Source organism: Telmatherina bonti (genome assembly GCF_933228915.1).
Source record: "Telmatherina bonti genome assembly, chromosome: 7".
Classification (NCBI taxonomy): Eukaryota; Metazoa; Chordata; class Actinopteri; order Atheriniformes; family Telmatherinidae; genus Telmatherina; species Telmatherina bonti.
In genome coordinates, this window is record NC_136625.1 from 14,398,970 (window position 1) to 14,415,108 (window position 16,139).

A 16,139-nucleotide genomic window follows, 5' to 3' on the forward strand; every position below is an offset into this window, starting at 1 on the left:
CATTCTTCTACCCTTCTCTCTTGAATTTCACCTGAACAATAACTGGATTTGCCTCCAAACCGCTCATCATGTCACTGATCATTATTTCAAAACATAAGATGGGCAGCAGAGTGATTTGCAGAGCCAGAGGAGTCATTGAGAAAGCACTAGCAGGATCGACTGTGGCTGGAGCTCGTGAAAATATTTTGGGCATAGAAAGAGTTGGAGAGTGATGTCCCCATGATAGATTGTTTTTTATTTTGTTTGTTTGATCCTATTTATTTTATTCTTGTAAACAACAATTTATTTGCATGAATGTTACTGTCTGTACTTGTCTGCATTTTAGAAGTTTGAGAAATTTTATTGCACATGTAGCATCTCAGCTTTATGATAATGTCAATAAAAGTTTAATACAATACAGAACAGAATAGTTGGGTTTTATTGACTATTCAATTATATTTTATCCTTTTCAAATTATAATGTCACTTTCAGGAAAACAGACGACTTTCTACATTACTGTCCTTTAGGAACAAAGAAGTCTCTTCAAGCATTTTCTCCAGTATTCACGATTCCTGGACAGAGTATTGACTTTTATTCTGTTTACAAAAATCATTGCATAAATCAGAGCTTAAAAAATGCAACAAAAAAATCTGAAGGTGAGACTAAAGGCTGTGTCTGTGTATGCACAAATGTATGTGTGTGTATGGCAAAGCTCAAAGCAATTACCACCACATCTCATCAGTTCAGCACCAACCTTTCTGCCGAACTGGACACAAATGTGTCTGGTGAACATCAAAATAAATGAGCAGAGAGCCATTCAGTGCCTCCAATATTTAAGACTTCACTGAGCAATAATTGTGAGTTGAAATTAATTATTAATCTGGTTAGTTTTAATCAAGGACCACGTGAAAGAAGAAAAATTACTTCTGACAAATTAATTAGTGAATGCAAATCTCCACGACAGTGCATTCTCCTGCGATGGGCCAAATTACCTGGAGACATAACGAATTATGCAGGCACACACACGGACACGGACGAAGACACAACATGGCACATACAAAAACTCCCAGTGGTTTACTTGTCATTTTTGTAGTAAGTAAATTTCAAAACATTTAGTCACTTGAAACTAGTCAAATTTACGGCCATGTACCATCATTTCAGAAAAAGCCCTTTTTAGTTTTTGCTTTTCATTGCATTTCAAATTGTCTTGTTATGTCTTTATAAGCTACGTTACAGATAGAAACCGAGATAAGTGCACATCATGCCTGAGACTAAAGAAAACCTTCACTAATTACAACAAAGGTAGAAATGACAGGAGATGCTGTGGACATACTTCATTTAGAGTTTTGCACTGCATAAAGATGCTTTCGGGAGTGAAAGAGAGTCTGTGGATAAAATCACCACAATTAGAAGAAATATCGCCTAAAGTTATAGTTAATGGTCTGCTTAGCATAAAACCTGGAAGCGATGACTTTCTGTTGGTCTGTCAACTATTCTATGCCAAACTGAACTGAAATTAAACTATTATTGGCTGAAATAAAAGCTGCCCTGCAGTTCTTTAAATGAATGAGGTTTACATCTCAGGACAGATAAAATAGTTTTTAAAACTTAAATCAGAAGATAAACTGTGTTATTTTATGAAGCTAAATTGCATCATCACTGCAGAACTGGCAACCCACCATATGGAAGCTCAACTGTGAAGTCAAACAAGCATCATACTGGAAACGATATTACTGAAGTTACTGTACTCTGGTTTAATACGATGAAGAGCCAGCAGTGAGGAATTGGAGGACTGCTCACCTACTCTGACAGGGGTTGTTCTGGCATTAACAATGCTAAATGCATTTCATTTGTGCAGACTTGAAGAAGAGCTGAGAATCCCCACCATCACCAATATTTTTCACCTGGTATCTTTTTACTACAAGAGACAGCTGGGATGAACAGATAACACACCTCTTCATCTGCCATGCTAAGCTTGTTACTACACTGCTAGTTGATTTGATCTTTTTGATCTAATCCCAGATCAAAAACTGCCCAGCCAGGCAGATCATTTTGTTTACTTGATGATTGTTTTGATCATTCATATTTTGTTCTGTGGTTAATAGTACATTTCTCTGTAATGTCACAAATTCCGAATGGACTTTTATTTCTGCTTTACACTGACTTTACTGATATTACTAACAGAATGCAGGGCAGCTTGGAGAACATGGTGTCCTATGGATTTTAGTAAAATAGATTCCTTCACACATCACTACTGGCATGCACCAGTATGAGAGGCTGATGGCCAGAACTCAAGGCTCCGTTAGTCTATAACCTGGTGGGTGAAGTGATGACTTTAAGGTCCATCTTTTGTAAACAATTACTGGTAGAAAACATTCAAGGCTGTTGGATCATGTTGGACATCCTTCTGCCCACTGTGTGACTAGTGTTGGCTTTTGCCTTCTGCTGTAACCCAATTTCCTAAATCAAAAAATTATCATGACAATTTTCTACATGACTGATCAAGTCATGTTCTGCTTTCTGAGACAGTTAATTAGAAATTACAGTTCAGTTATGTTCATGAAGACACCACTAAAATTGACCAAAAAACCCCCCCCAAAAAACAGGATCTTTAACAGGTGATTTGATTCTAAGTAATTTCCTCTGTCACATATCTGCTGCCAGCCTGGGCATGTCTTTAACATGCCCAGGAACATTTAGCAGAGAGTCACATTTCTATTTTTGAAAAATAACAAGAAATTTACTCCTGATTCATTCACATCCCAATTGGATTTGTGGAAACTTGGAACAAATCTGCTTTGTAACTTCCATTTGTATTCGCTCCGTCCTTCTGCTTTGCATGTGGTGGCATGCCTTGTTTTTAACTTTAGGACCTCAGTTTCCAATCCAGTCACTTCCAGTCTCTCCGAAAACTACCCAACCTGATTGAACCACCCACTCTGCTTCCTCCTACACTTGTCCCTGAGGGAGGATACACACTGTTGAGAAGTTTGAGAGAGTGAGACTGAGAAGCAGGACAGCTGGTGTGTAGGACTTCAATAACACAATAACACTTGGCATTATATGGTAAATCAACCAATAGGATGCTCCTGCCAAGCTTCAGCTAGCCAATTAATTTTTCTATAAGCATGTAGACAGAGAATTGATATGGATATGTTGTTGGGCAGAAGTGTGCTTGATGGTACTCATAAGAAAGTGAGTCTATATAAGAATAGCGAATTAGAAATGAAAAAAAGTACATATGATCCCAACTGATAACAATTTTCTGCAGATTTGGATCAATTTATAACCTATAAAATGTAATGCAAATTGTAATGTGTCAGTGCATTGCTGTTTGCTATTTGATATGTTTTACACGCTGGCATATCAGTAAATGGCTGCAAGATTTGCTTTAAAAAAATTGGTTGGATGGTGTTTTACGCACAAAAACTCATTTTAGACAACTAAAGTTATTTTTTCTGCCATCATTGTGAATTGCTTATTTTATGACTTGCAATGTTAAATAAAGACACAAATACTGGAAGGAAGGAAGAAAGAAAGAAAGAAACAACAAACAGGACAGCTTAAATTCATGATAATAACTGTTTAGTGTTTACATGTTGAAGCTGGTGTCTCTTTCCTGACAAACATTTCCTTTTAAAGTAATGTGTGGTTTTTTTTCTTCAGGAGTAAATGTTGAGCTACCAAAATGCTGTCATGTAATTAGGAAGAGTCTTTTGGAAAAAAGTGACACAGCAAAGTGCTTTTAATCCAGTATAATCACATTTATCTAGTTAAACAAATAAGAGAGCGAATTTTCTTACTTTTAATGATGTGTTTTCACAGTTATTATTGCTGTCTTGTGTGTTTGTTTAAAAGATCGTTTTTGCGCATTCCCAGAAATGAACACATCACATGTCTAAGCTGCAATGAGCGAGCAATCGCTGGGGGTCAGTGTCACGACCAATCTGACCAGATGCAAAGTCCAAAAATTGATTTTGTCAATGACAAAGTTTTGAAGACAAGACATAGCATGATTATTTTGGTGGGTTTACAGATCATTTATGATACCACCGCTAGCATTTCCTCTGCTGTAAACAATTAAGCTCCCAACAGGCAAGATTGGCAATGTGAATGTGGGATTAAAAATTAAGATAAAATTACCATTAAAAATAAATATATTTTCAGCCTTTTAATTCTAGTTCACAAATGTAAAGTGAAAAAACACTAATTAGATTTTGTGTAATGAACAGACCAGCGTAGATATCCTTCTCATTAGGCAATGCATCTTGTTGCAGTCATTATTTTTATGGTATCATGACAGAGTTTTAAGTTTAAACTTGACCTCTCCAGAAAAAAATAAAAAAATAAAAAATTTAAAAGTTCATTACTCTAAAAACGATGAAATATTCATAAAATTTCTGAAGCAAAAATCCTTTGAAAAAAATAATGAAACTTTGTAAAGCAAAACACCAAGCTGCATCAACAGCAGACTGGGATGTTTTTGACACCCTAACCAGGATCCAAACAGTGAGTGAGACAAACATAAAGCTGCCACTTCACATAAAATTCATGAGACTGGAACAATGGTGTTCAAGAAGTGAGAAAACACTGCTCACACATTTAATCTGGTGCTACCTCTTTAACTTCAACAAGAGTCCTAAATGGAATGAGAGAACGGACATGTTTTATCTGGGGTTTCAGGAAATCTAGCCTGCAGATTCCTGTTTGTTTTCACACTTTCACACAAACAGTCCTGAAAAAACCGGCTTGACATTTTTGATTTGGCTTCCAGTTCTCGTCGTACACAAGCCTTTCCTGATATTTTATAGTCTTTATATATTGCAGATTACAGATCTGAGTTTAGATCTACTTTAACCATTTTTTATTAATAACTTTTGTTATTTACAAAATGAAAAGACAGAAAAAATCAACTCAAGAGGAAAACATATCCTAATTTAAAATGTGCCTCTGTGCATTTAGACAAGCTGTATCGGGGGGAGGACACTCATATTCATAAAGATTTAGTTACAGCTTACTTGATAGAAACTGGTTTGAGAGTACACTTGAAGAACCTTGAGATGAGAGCAGTGTTTATACTACAATGTGTGCAGAGCATAGTTGGAGAAGTTTGAAGGAGGCACTTCAGAGAAGAGGAACACCAGCAGGAGCTTCACTTCCAGCTGTCAGAGAGTTAATGCTGCTGCAGCTGATGCTGTGTTTTGGGACTAGGCCTGCTCCTCCTCAGAAGCACAGAGTGTGACAGCTGCAGAAATCCCCCAGCCAGGTATGCCGCAAAACTCCTGATCAACATGTACACATACACACTCGCACACAAACACGCAGGGCCCCCCCCCCCCCCCCCCTCCCCCTTTCCTATTAATATTACATGCAGCAGATTGGCACAATGTACACTCACTTACCATTGATTTGCTTCCTCCGTCTTTCCACCTTCACCTCCACACACACACACACACACACACACACACACACACACACACACACACACACACACACACACACACACACACACACACACACACACACACACCACCCTGCTGGGCTTTGAGATGTTAACTGTAAATAATAAAACTTTTGCGCTCCTTGTGACATTTGCTGCCTGTGCGAGAGGGGAGGGAAGAGCAGAGAAGACCGGAGGGGAAGGCTTGATGAAATTGAACTCTTTTCCTGCGTCATGAATATTTTCCACATCACCAGGAGGATGCAGGAACTCATCATAGCTGTTTGTATCCTCGCGTCTGCGTAATTCACCATCAGGAAGAAGCTCTTGTCTGATCAGTATTTAAGCATGAAAATGGACGGCGGCAGGCGGCCGACTGGGAGGGCTGAGGCATGTGCACACGCTCTTAAGCTACAGCTGTTGTTCAAGAATTACTGATAGACATTTGTACTGCTGCAGCAAAAACCAAAAAGTCTTTGAATGGGAAAATGACCTACATAATGAGCAGCAGAGCTTGGGTGATGAGGCCTTTATGGAGTGGCAGCTGTTCTACCTGCAGCTGTCACCTTGACAGAGCAAAGGGACTCGTCAATAAAGCCCAAACTAATGAGTGCCATTGTAGTTTAGGGGGTGAAAGAACGGGGACAACGTTATCCCACCTGCCTGCCATATTAAGCACATCGGAACAACCTCCACCACCAACTTCTGACACAGATTTTTTAGCTTATCCAGCACTATTGTGGGATTCGTGATTTCCTGAGCTACTGCTGTTCCCAGTGGAGTGAGAGTGTCACTCACTGGAAACTTTGCTTGGGGAGAAAAGAGACTTCCTCATTTTCGGCAAGTGTGCCAATGCCCAGGTGCTCTTTTCAGGTGCTACAGTATGCAGTTTGTCTGACTGAGAGAGACAGGCTGGTGTCTGGCTCCCCTATCATCTGTGGCTGCTCTTTGCCTCACTGTCAGCAGACTGAGCCTTCCTTCCTGTCAATCTGCCCGAGCTGATGATGAATTATAAAAATGGCCTGCTCTCCTTGAATACAGATGTTTCCACATACACACAATCACCTCAGGGCATGCGATGGAAATTTAGGGCTAATTGTGCAATCTCAATGAGAAAACAGGTACAAATTACCTTGAATGGAAACAAGTTTGTCTTCTCAAGCTTTTCATTTCAGTGAAGACGTCCGTTTTAAAAATATTTCTTAGACTGCTGATCTCCATGCGTAGAGGGGCGTGTTCTTAATGATTATAGGACCCTTATAGAGGCCGATAATCCAAGAGAAATTCTTTCAGAGCCGAGCGAGTGTGCCTGCTTAAGCACCTGCTAAAGGCCCGCAGGAGAGAGTCGGCACTTGACAGACGGTTTTGTTTTGAGTGTTTGACTCAGCGGTCAATGCGAGGCCGCACATACCAGGTGCTGTGCACGCAGGCAGACACGCAGCCTGAGTGGCCGAGCTGCCTAATTGATATGCCATCTCTTTCTGAAGTAAGAGCAAAGAGAGTTGTTTTAATTGAGACGCTAAGGAGGAGAGGCAATGCACTAATAAACAGGTAATTATGCAACTCCCAGCTCCCTCAAAGCAGACTGTGAATCCATTAAGGTCTCATCACAAAAAAAAAAGTTCCTCCTTTTTTTTTTTCCTCTCCACTGATTTTTTTTTTTTATCTCCCAAATCCCTTTGCATGCAGCCGCGTTGTTGAGTGGGAGTGCACCTCTCGATGCAAAATTCATAACAATTAACCATCAATCAGATTTAACCTCTGGGGTCACTGTAAGTGCTCCTCGCTCTGCAAATCTGCCGTCCAGATTAACACAGTGACAAAATGTGCCTGTACATGTCAGCTAATCCATTTATTTATTCAGCAAACTCCCAGACTGCCTGATTAATCGCTCCCACACCAGCGATGGAAGGAAAGAGATGGAGAGCAGAAGCGTGTTGCTCGGCTCGCTCAGAGGTGTGGAAGCGTGTGTGCGCTCACCGGGCGGTACCAGATTCCTCCAAACACACACAGACACGTGCACACATACGCTCCACTGAGCATCACAGAGCAGTTTGCAAAAGCGTATGTAAACACCGATGGGGATGTTCAGAGACTTTCGCAAACACCTGCACTCATCCGTCCGCACCAAATAAACAGACAACCTTGAATTCTCTCCACCCACACGTTCAGATCTAAAGAGGGTTGAGGTTTTCAACAAAGCTGCAGCCTTACCCTGAGTGGCGATGTAGTGGTTTGGTCTGTGGTAGCCCTGAAACAGAGAAAAAGTGGGACATCAGAACATGGAAATCATGTAAGTTTCCTCATTTTCCTGAAAACACCAGCTGTTGTGAGGCTACTTGTCTCAGAAAACACATCATCTTTTACAGGTAGTCTAGTTTTTGACAGTGAAAGTTGACCCAGGCATGCAAACTCGCTGGAAAGGACCGTGGTAACAGCTGTTTTAATTTAACATTTACAAGATTTCTGCAAAGGAATAAACTTTTGCTTCCACATTGCTCCGCCCAAAGAGGAGATTTTTGAGAAGCGTGTGTGTGTGCGTTGCTTTCAGTAAGCACTCTGCTTCATCAGTTTGCCAGCTGTGTGTGTTTTATTTCCAAAGGCACCCGTGCAGTTCTTTGTTTCAACGTATGACTGAGCGAGCAAAACTAGAGAAGCTCGGGATGGATGCTGCTCAACACAAGGTGCAACACAAAAAAAAGCTCTATCACACACTCTACGTGCAGCACACAGCTGGAGCGAGCAGTCAAAGTGTCGATAATCCCCAAGATACAACTAACGGTGCTGATCTTGACAATAAGGCCCCTAGTCTCATGGATTACTCTAATCCCTTCAAGTTTTATTTGTCCAATTCCTTGTCTTCTCCCCAGAGATATGAGGCAGGAAACAAAACATTAGGACTTAAAGGCTCTTCCTCGGCCCAGCCTCCTCTTGATTGTCTCCCCCCCTCCATACCACCACCACCTTCCCAGCCCCCCCGCTGCTCTGCTTATCTCACTCATATTCAATTTAACGTTGACTGTGATTAACGCCCCTCCAATGAAGGAAGAAAGACACAAAGGATTTTTTCCCCTCACTCCGTCTCTCATCCACAAGGCTCCTTCAGCTATTCAGCTCTCCTCCATTTTTAATGACTTCTTTATCTCTGCACTAAGGAGGAGATTTGTTTGTGCTTTCATGTATGTTCTGCTAAGTAAAGTGGAGGCCCAGCACTCCGTTGGATTAGAGAGGGAGACAGAGGGAAAGGAAGGGCCCTGACAGGGACCATCAGGTGAGTCGAGCATGCAGTGGAAGAGCTTTTGGCTTTTTCTAAGCATGTTAGCACATATCAGTTGGTCTTTCTGACAAACCTGAACAGGAAAAGAGAAGAAATGTTGGGACTGGAAAAACCTCTGTTTCTAGCAGTGTGTAAATTACTAATGAGGAATTAAAAATGCGTGATTAGCTTCGTATTTCCTTTTTTCTATTTTCCGTTGCATCTGTTATGATGATCATTTACATTAATTCTTTCGAGTAGGAGTGAGGGAGTGGCGTGTCTAAAATATGCAGTATGAAGTGTTTTTGCCTGTAGGCATGAACATGTATTTTTCAATTTGAATATCATTACACAGCACACTTTTGCAAATCCGGAGTATCAACCTTATCACCTGGAAATTATTACTGCATACTACTCCTTACCTCTGCCAAATACATCTAGGAGGAAATGGAGAGAAAAGGCTTTTTCCAACAAGTTTTATAGATTTCTTTTTGTCTGAAAAATGTAACATCCTTACTAACAAATTAGGGTAGAGGAGACTCAGATTAGAAGTTTTAAAGGCAGAAATTACCATGCGGCCTGCAACCTGACCAGACCAAGAATACCCCAGATTTTTATGTAAATTGTTTTATGTTAATTCTGATTAACTGCATAAAGTGCTGTGCAAAATCATTTCTTTTATTCTCATTTGTTCATGTATTGGAAGGAAAACAGGAATGATGAACAGTGATAAGGTTAAATCTTTGGTATGAGCAGCCTTTAAAACCCTGCTGATTGTTTACAAATCCCAGAACTGTTTAGGAGAAGAAAATATCTGTAATATGTTCAGAGAAGATGAATCAAGCAGAGCTCTTAGATCCAAGACTCAGGTCCAGACCAGAGTTCAGAATAAACATGGAGAAGCAGCATTTAGCTGCCAGTGGAGATTAACTTCTCAAATCCAGGTTAAAAACATTTCTTTTCTCATGTGTCTATGCATGAAATCTGCACAGTAACTTTGAATTAATTTTGATTTTAATCATTTTAATATAACTCATGATTTTATTGTGCAATTTCTGCTTTCTTTCATGCTTTTTTTTAATACACCATCTGTAATGCTTTTAATGTTTCATGTAAAGCACTTTGAATTGTCTTGTACATGAAAGGTGCTATACAAATAAACTTGCCTTGCCTTTAGTAATCTCCTTCTCCAGGTTTCTGTTGCCACTGGTTTTCAGTCCAGTTCTTGTGTCATGTGGCATACCTCAGTGCTTTTCTCAACCAGGTGGCTGTGTTTCCTGACAGCCGCCCTTTATGAGGGACTTTCCTGATGAGGCTTTGGTGAACAGAAAATGGATCATTTGAAGCTCTAAATGTATCTCTCAGCTCCAGTGTAATCCATTTACTATTTTTTTTTCTTAATTCTTAAGTACATTACTTTGATGTGTATTTGTCTGCAGAATATCCCCCATTTTTTAAAGGTTACACTACAAACTATACCACACACTATAAATATGCAAAGTTGTGGAGTAATACTTTTTGTGTTGAGCTTTTTTAATCAATGCAACTAAAGAAATGGCAATAAAATTGTTTGCTTGTGTTACGTCTACACATAGCAAAGGTTCATCTACTGAGTTAGCTATTTCTTATACTTTTATGATTGACAGGTTAGTGTTGAGGAGAAAACAAAACAAAACATACTAACAAAAACAACTTCCTCTGACTCTGGCCATGCAAGAGAACTGCACTGAAAAGGGGCAAAAGAAAATCTTCAAAAAGCCTGGAGAACTACTGCTTGATACCTTTTCAAAAGATTGTAAGAAAGTCTGGCTGCCTGCAAGCAAAGCTTAAAGACATGAGGCGTGGAAAGACTTGTGGATGGTTCTGAACAACAACCATATCAGAGTTTTGGGCTATTAGCCTGGATTGCGGCACTTTTATCAAAGGAGTCATAGAAAGAAATTATAATTGTGTTTGTTAGATTCGCTTTAAGTTGTATGAAGTCCAAAAGAGGGTAGAGGTGATTCTTCTGAATAACAGTAAAACTAGGTTTATACAAATTGCCACAATTACTGAGGGAACTGCTCATTTTTGTCTCAGAAGGCAACAAACTGTGCAACTTGTTGGTTATTGAGGTCCATTTCCTGTCTCTCATGTACTATTGGTTTACCAGGGAAGCAACTTAATCTGGTTTAATACATGAAATCAAAGTTAAAAAAGCAAAATAACACAAATGATGAAAAAAAGTTTTGCAGATGCATCCATTTGGAGAAAATGGAACTGCAGCTGTATTATCACATCATCTGCAGAGGTAATTTTGCTGCAAATAAACACAAACATTTAGAGGACAGGGGCTGTGAGCACCTGGGTGAGTCATTTTCCATGTACGCTCTTAAAATCATCTAAGCACTGCGTAAATATCCAGGACAGAGTCGTACTAATGCCTTACTGTATCACACACACCCACACAACTCTCCAGATAACACAGCATCAAGCTGTGTTTCATAGCCTCCTTAATGTTGATGAAAATACTAAATCAGCTGCAGAGAGGAGGAAAGTACTGGACCCACTTACTTGTACATAACTCCAAAAAATCTGACGTACAATAGAGTACAATAACAAACACTATGTGGAATGTTCTACACGTCAGTGTGTATTGGCAGGACAAGCTTTTAGATGACTTAAAAAGCCTTCCAAAGAGCAAAAACATCATTACCCATCTGCCTGTATTTCTACTAAGTACTTTTCCAATGATGCTGGCAGAGCAGTGGAAATCCTTTTCAATCAGGACCCTCTTTAATATGCGTATCTACTTATCTTCTAATGGGACCCTCTCTGCTGCGAGTCTTCTCTGCAGAGCCCCTTCTCCGAGCATAATGGCCCATAAACTGAATAGTGGGAAAGGTAAATAATTCAAGCCTTCTGCATTTGCCACGGCACACCTTGCATTATGAATTTATGTTGGAGGGCGTAAGAAGAGATTACAAATTACCACATTAGGGGGGGCGCGGTGGAAGAGAAGATGGGAGACAGAGTGAGGGTTCTCTTCTGAGCAGAGAACCACTTAGAGAGTCGGACCATTACACATGGAGCGGAAGCATCTGCTTAAGGAGGCCAGTGAGCTGCTGCGATTGGTCACATCCTGCTACTAACTGCTATTAACAGCAAATCAGGTCAGATCAGGAGCTTCTGCATTGTGTAAGATAAGTGAGTTAGACTTGTTTTCCGTTGCCTCGTGCCTCTGTTAACACCTTTACAGTAAGTTTTACTTACTGTAAAGGTGTGCTGAATCACTCCAGTGCACATAAAAGCTGTACTGGAAGTGCTTTGCCAAACAATAGACTGGTAAAAAACAGTTATTACACAAACAAATCCAGTAATCTCTTTATGTCTGAGTGGTTTGTTTTTATTTTTCTCATCAACCATTCTTTGGATGAAGTTCAAACTGGCTGCCGTTTAGCTGGGGATCTGGGGAGGTGCAAAAGTTTGCAGATGTGTGGATGCTGCTTACATGTGCAGCTTTTCAGGAACAACCTGATTTAGCAGAGACAAAGCAGAGATGTGTTTAATTAAAGTTGATCCTTCAAGCACCAGAAAAAATATGACAACACTGGCTGTTCAAAATCTTTTAAAAGTGTCCTCAACACGTCCTCATTGCTCTCCTCAGAGGTCATCACATCATGCCAATAATGTCTGGTCCCAAACTCTGACCAGGCGATTTTAGCTGACTCAGGTGTTTGCTTTGCTTAAACTCTTATTTTTGATTTCTAAGTGTTATCAGGCATAAGATGTTTTAGGAAATAAATATATTTGGCCCCGATCCCCTTTTGAGATTCTCACTATTTACAGTCCTGCTCTGATAAATGCTGTTGCACATATTTGTTTTCACAACCGACATCAAGCTTGAACAAAGTAAAAATCAAAGTCTGCTACTGTCCTTCCTTTTGCCAAGGACGATCACTGATTAAAACAGTGACTTTCAGTTGAAAAATAAAAGCTGAAGAAAAGAAAAATCAGTCGTCTGATGCAGAATATTTATCAAAGTGAACCTGAAATGTTGTGTGAAACTTTATCAACTATGTCAACACAAAGCACATTTTTGTCTACACTGAGGCAAGCGTTGCTCATCGGCAGCCATATCCAACAGATTTGCCTTCATGTAACTACTTCTCAAATCCAAGTTCAAAGCTCACTGCTCTGACAGATGCAGTATGAAATAAAACCTGCAAGAGATCCGTGGTCTGTGTACAAGCTTAAGAGGGTTAACTTTCTGGATCAAAGTATACAAAGTTTTTTTTTTTTTTTAATGGGAGAAGTGGAGAACATTTCACCTAAGAGCAGGTTTAGTCCATTTTATTTTTAATGATTATACAATTGCGGTTTCAAAAGTTAATTTCTTATCAATATATTTACCAAATGCATTTTGGTAAGTATTCTAAGTAATCTACAGCACTCTTCTGTCACTTTCTAGTGAAATAGATCTTATTAGACTGGTTTGTTTAGAGCAGGGCAACTTGCTTTATGTAACAACAGGTTTTTAGGTTCCATGTGTGTTAATGTGTGCTTGTTTCTGCTGTTTTTTGACCACATTATGTTCAGCTTTCTTCATTGCAAACTACCCAAAAGTATCATCCAAGGTTTTCTGGTGCTTGGTATATGTTTGTAGTTTTCAGTGGAGCCCAGAAACAGTCTTTGCTCCTCCTGTCAACTGATTTGTAATTTCTCACTGCCAAGTCTCCAATATTTACTCCTCTTAATGCATCAGTTGAAAAGAATAATATGACAGGCATTTACAGTCCGATATTAAGGCAATGTGCCTGTGTGTGACTGTTTCTGTATCTTTTGGTGTGTGCATGTGATGGACAGGCGGTAGGGGCTGCATTGTCCCTCAGGCCTCTCTGAGACAGCGGCACCAGCACCCTCTCTCTCCCCAAGAGGAAGCGCAGTGACCTTTGCGTTGGTGGCGCTGGCTGGTGTGTGTACTTACATCAACGTAATTTGCATTAATGTAATCGGAGCTCTGTTCCCCCTCCAGGGCCTGCAGCCTGACACGGGAGTGATCATCTGGAAGAGAGGCAGAGAGGAAGAAACCAGTGTTGAATTAATCATATTAACGAGGGCAGCAGGAGAGGAGAAGGGGGAGAGGGACAGACAGAAAAAAAGGAATACAGAGAGAAATTAAAAGAGATGAGACGTGTGATGGAGGTGTAGAAGCATGGGCAGTCAGCATCATCAAGATGCCCCAAAGAAAACAGTGTTGTAATGATGCAGAGATGCTACATGGCAGTCATGCAGGTGCTGGATAAAAATCTTGCTTAACAAATTACAGCCAAAGATTTCAAATTAAAATATATATATATATATATATATATATGTATGTATTTTTTTTTTTTTTTATAACATATTGACTTTAAAACAATTATACACCAGACTGAACATATACTTCTGGGAACTTTTGTCTCTTGTCTTTTAAATGTGTAATGAACTGTCTGTTGGACACCATCAGTGTTTTTGCCATTCTGAATCAGCATTAGGTATGTCAGTGTAAGAAATAATTCTGACTGACTGTTCAGTGTTGCTGGATTATTAATGAATTCATCCACTTAGTGGAGTTTCTCCTTATCTTTCATCTCTGCCTCCTCCAATCTTTGTCCACAACCAACAGGCTGAGCTTTGCTAACACCCCTCCTGTAATAATGCACTGCTTGCATTTTTTTAGGAATGAGATTTGCTTTCCTCTGTTTAACTGCTGTTTGTTGGTACATCCTTGGACAATTTATTTGCCGCAAAATATTTGTGATGTGAAAAGACCAAGCTCAGGTCTCTTTCATTAAAGTTTATTCCTGATGCTGGTTTGCTGTATTAAAAGCTTTTAAACGTACGTTTCAAATAGGTTTCTTCAAACCCAGCACATAAGAGCCACTGTTTTGCAGGTTTTAGCTGTTTTTCTGCTTACATTTACCTCTTCAGTTGAATGACTTATTAAGCCCCTTATGCAGAAGCTGAGAACAAGACATTGATGAAATCTGTTTCATTTACACAGGGTGTGTTAAAGCAAGTAAAAATGACTCAAACCTGCATAGTGGCAACACTCAAGAACCAGAGTTGAAAAACCTGGTTTATTAGACTACAATGTGGGAGTACAAGTTGATTTGTAGCTTTTTAATTTTATTTGTTTGTATTAATGACATTTGACTTAGTTTTCATTTGGAAAAAAAAAGCTTTGGATGAAATCAACAAGAGAATATCGTGAAAGTTCTTCAAACGCAAGGCAAACGTTCTGACCAGGATAAACAGACCAGTTTGCATCATAGCTCAACTTATTTGTACTTAGATGCTAAAAATTCATTGTTAACTGAAATTCAACTTTTTTTTTTTTTTTTTATTGCCTGAGCTACGTTTTATGCACCATCTCATCCTGCATGGCATATTCCTCAGGACGGAAAAGACAGAACGGGATGAATATAAAAGCAGATTGGAAAGGTCAAAGCTGCTCTTGTTGGCTGATAATAAAACTCTGTTTGAGCAGCTTATATTCATCCAGTCGCAAGCCTGGCCAATAAATCAGCTAGAAGAATGGAAACGGCACACAAAAATTCATGAGCGCTGAGGAGGTGCTTTGTACACACATGCAATAATATTCCCATATCGGTTCTTCATGCGGTTCTCATCCTTCTTGGCAGAGTCCCATGGCGCTGACTGTCCTTCAAAAAAGCTCTGAAAAAAAAGAAACCAGAGAACAGAGAGAAGGAGATGAAGTACGGTGTCATGTGTGAACACTTTAAATGATAACTGAGCTAAAGACGACAGTATTCCTCTTTCAGTTTTACAAAAACGGAAAGGAACGTTGGCATGAGAGAGGAAGAAATGGAGAGAAACGTTCACATCATTATCAGACATGAAACACAGGGAGGGCGGTGGATCCTGGGGAGTAGTGTCAAACAGCGAGCGCCATTAGGGCAGAGGCAGCGGGTGTCACACTCAAACCTCTCTCCCTGCGCCGCTCTGCCGAGGCGGAGCAACCGCAGCGGCTGTCTGTCTGCCTCATCTGAAGGACTCAATCAGCTCGTTGTGAGGAAAAAAATAAAGCCAGCTCATCGTCTAAAGATCAAAACTGCTCAGCTCAGATTACCCTCATGAAATATTTATCATCTCTCGCTGGGGAGATTTCCATTCTGATGGCACACCAGGCACAATTAAGCCAAATTATGAAAATAAATCCCTACTGCTGTTCAGAGGGGTGGGTGGGGTCGGCTCCAAGCAGACTAGCCTGGACACAGACATGTCATTGTTCTGTCTGTTTTGGTAGTAAGCTAATGCACATTTGAAAAGTCAGCTAATGCATTACAATGCATCTGCAAATAAATATCCCCAATCGTATACAAGAGGTGGAAGAGATAGTTTGAGAGCTCCTTTTAGTGTGGAGTAGCAAGCATTGTGTTCAACCATCTCTCATCTAGAGCATGATAGTTCCATTCATCTAAG

General features: G+C 39.9%; 1 protein-coding gene across 1 annotated transcript in view; it reads right to left on the reverse strand.

Moving 5' to 3' along the window:
• Positions 1 to 16,139, reverse strand: part of LOC306758125 (receptor-type tyrosine-protein phosphatase mu) — a gene marked incomplete at its 5' end in the record, with an annotated part of 173,186 nt that overhangs the window by 19,134 nt on the left and 137,913 nt on the right. The window contains 3 exons of the mRNA XM_079243337.1: positions 7,634 to 7,670; positions 13,642 to 13,718; positions 15,284 to 15,371. Of these exons, the coding sequence (XP_079099463.1) occupies positions 7,634 to 7,670; positions 13,642 to 13,718; positions 15,284 to 15,371 (202 nt within the window). The remainder of the gene's footprint in view (positions 1 to 7,633; positions 7,671 to 13,641; positions 13,719 to 15,283; positions 15,372 to 16,139) is intronic.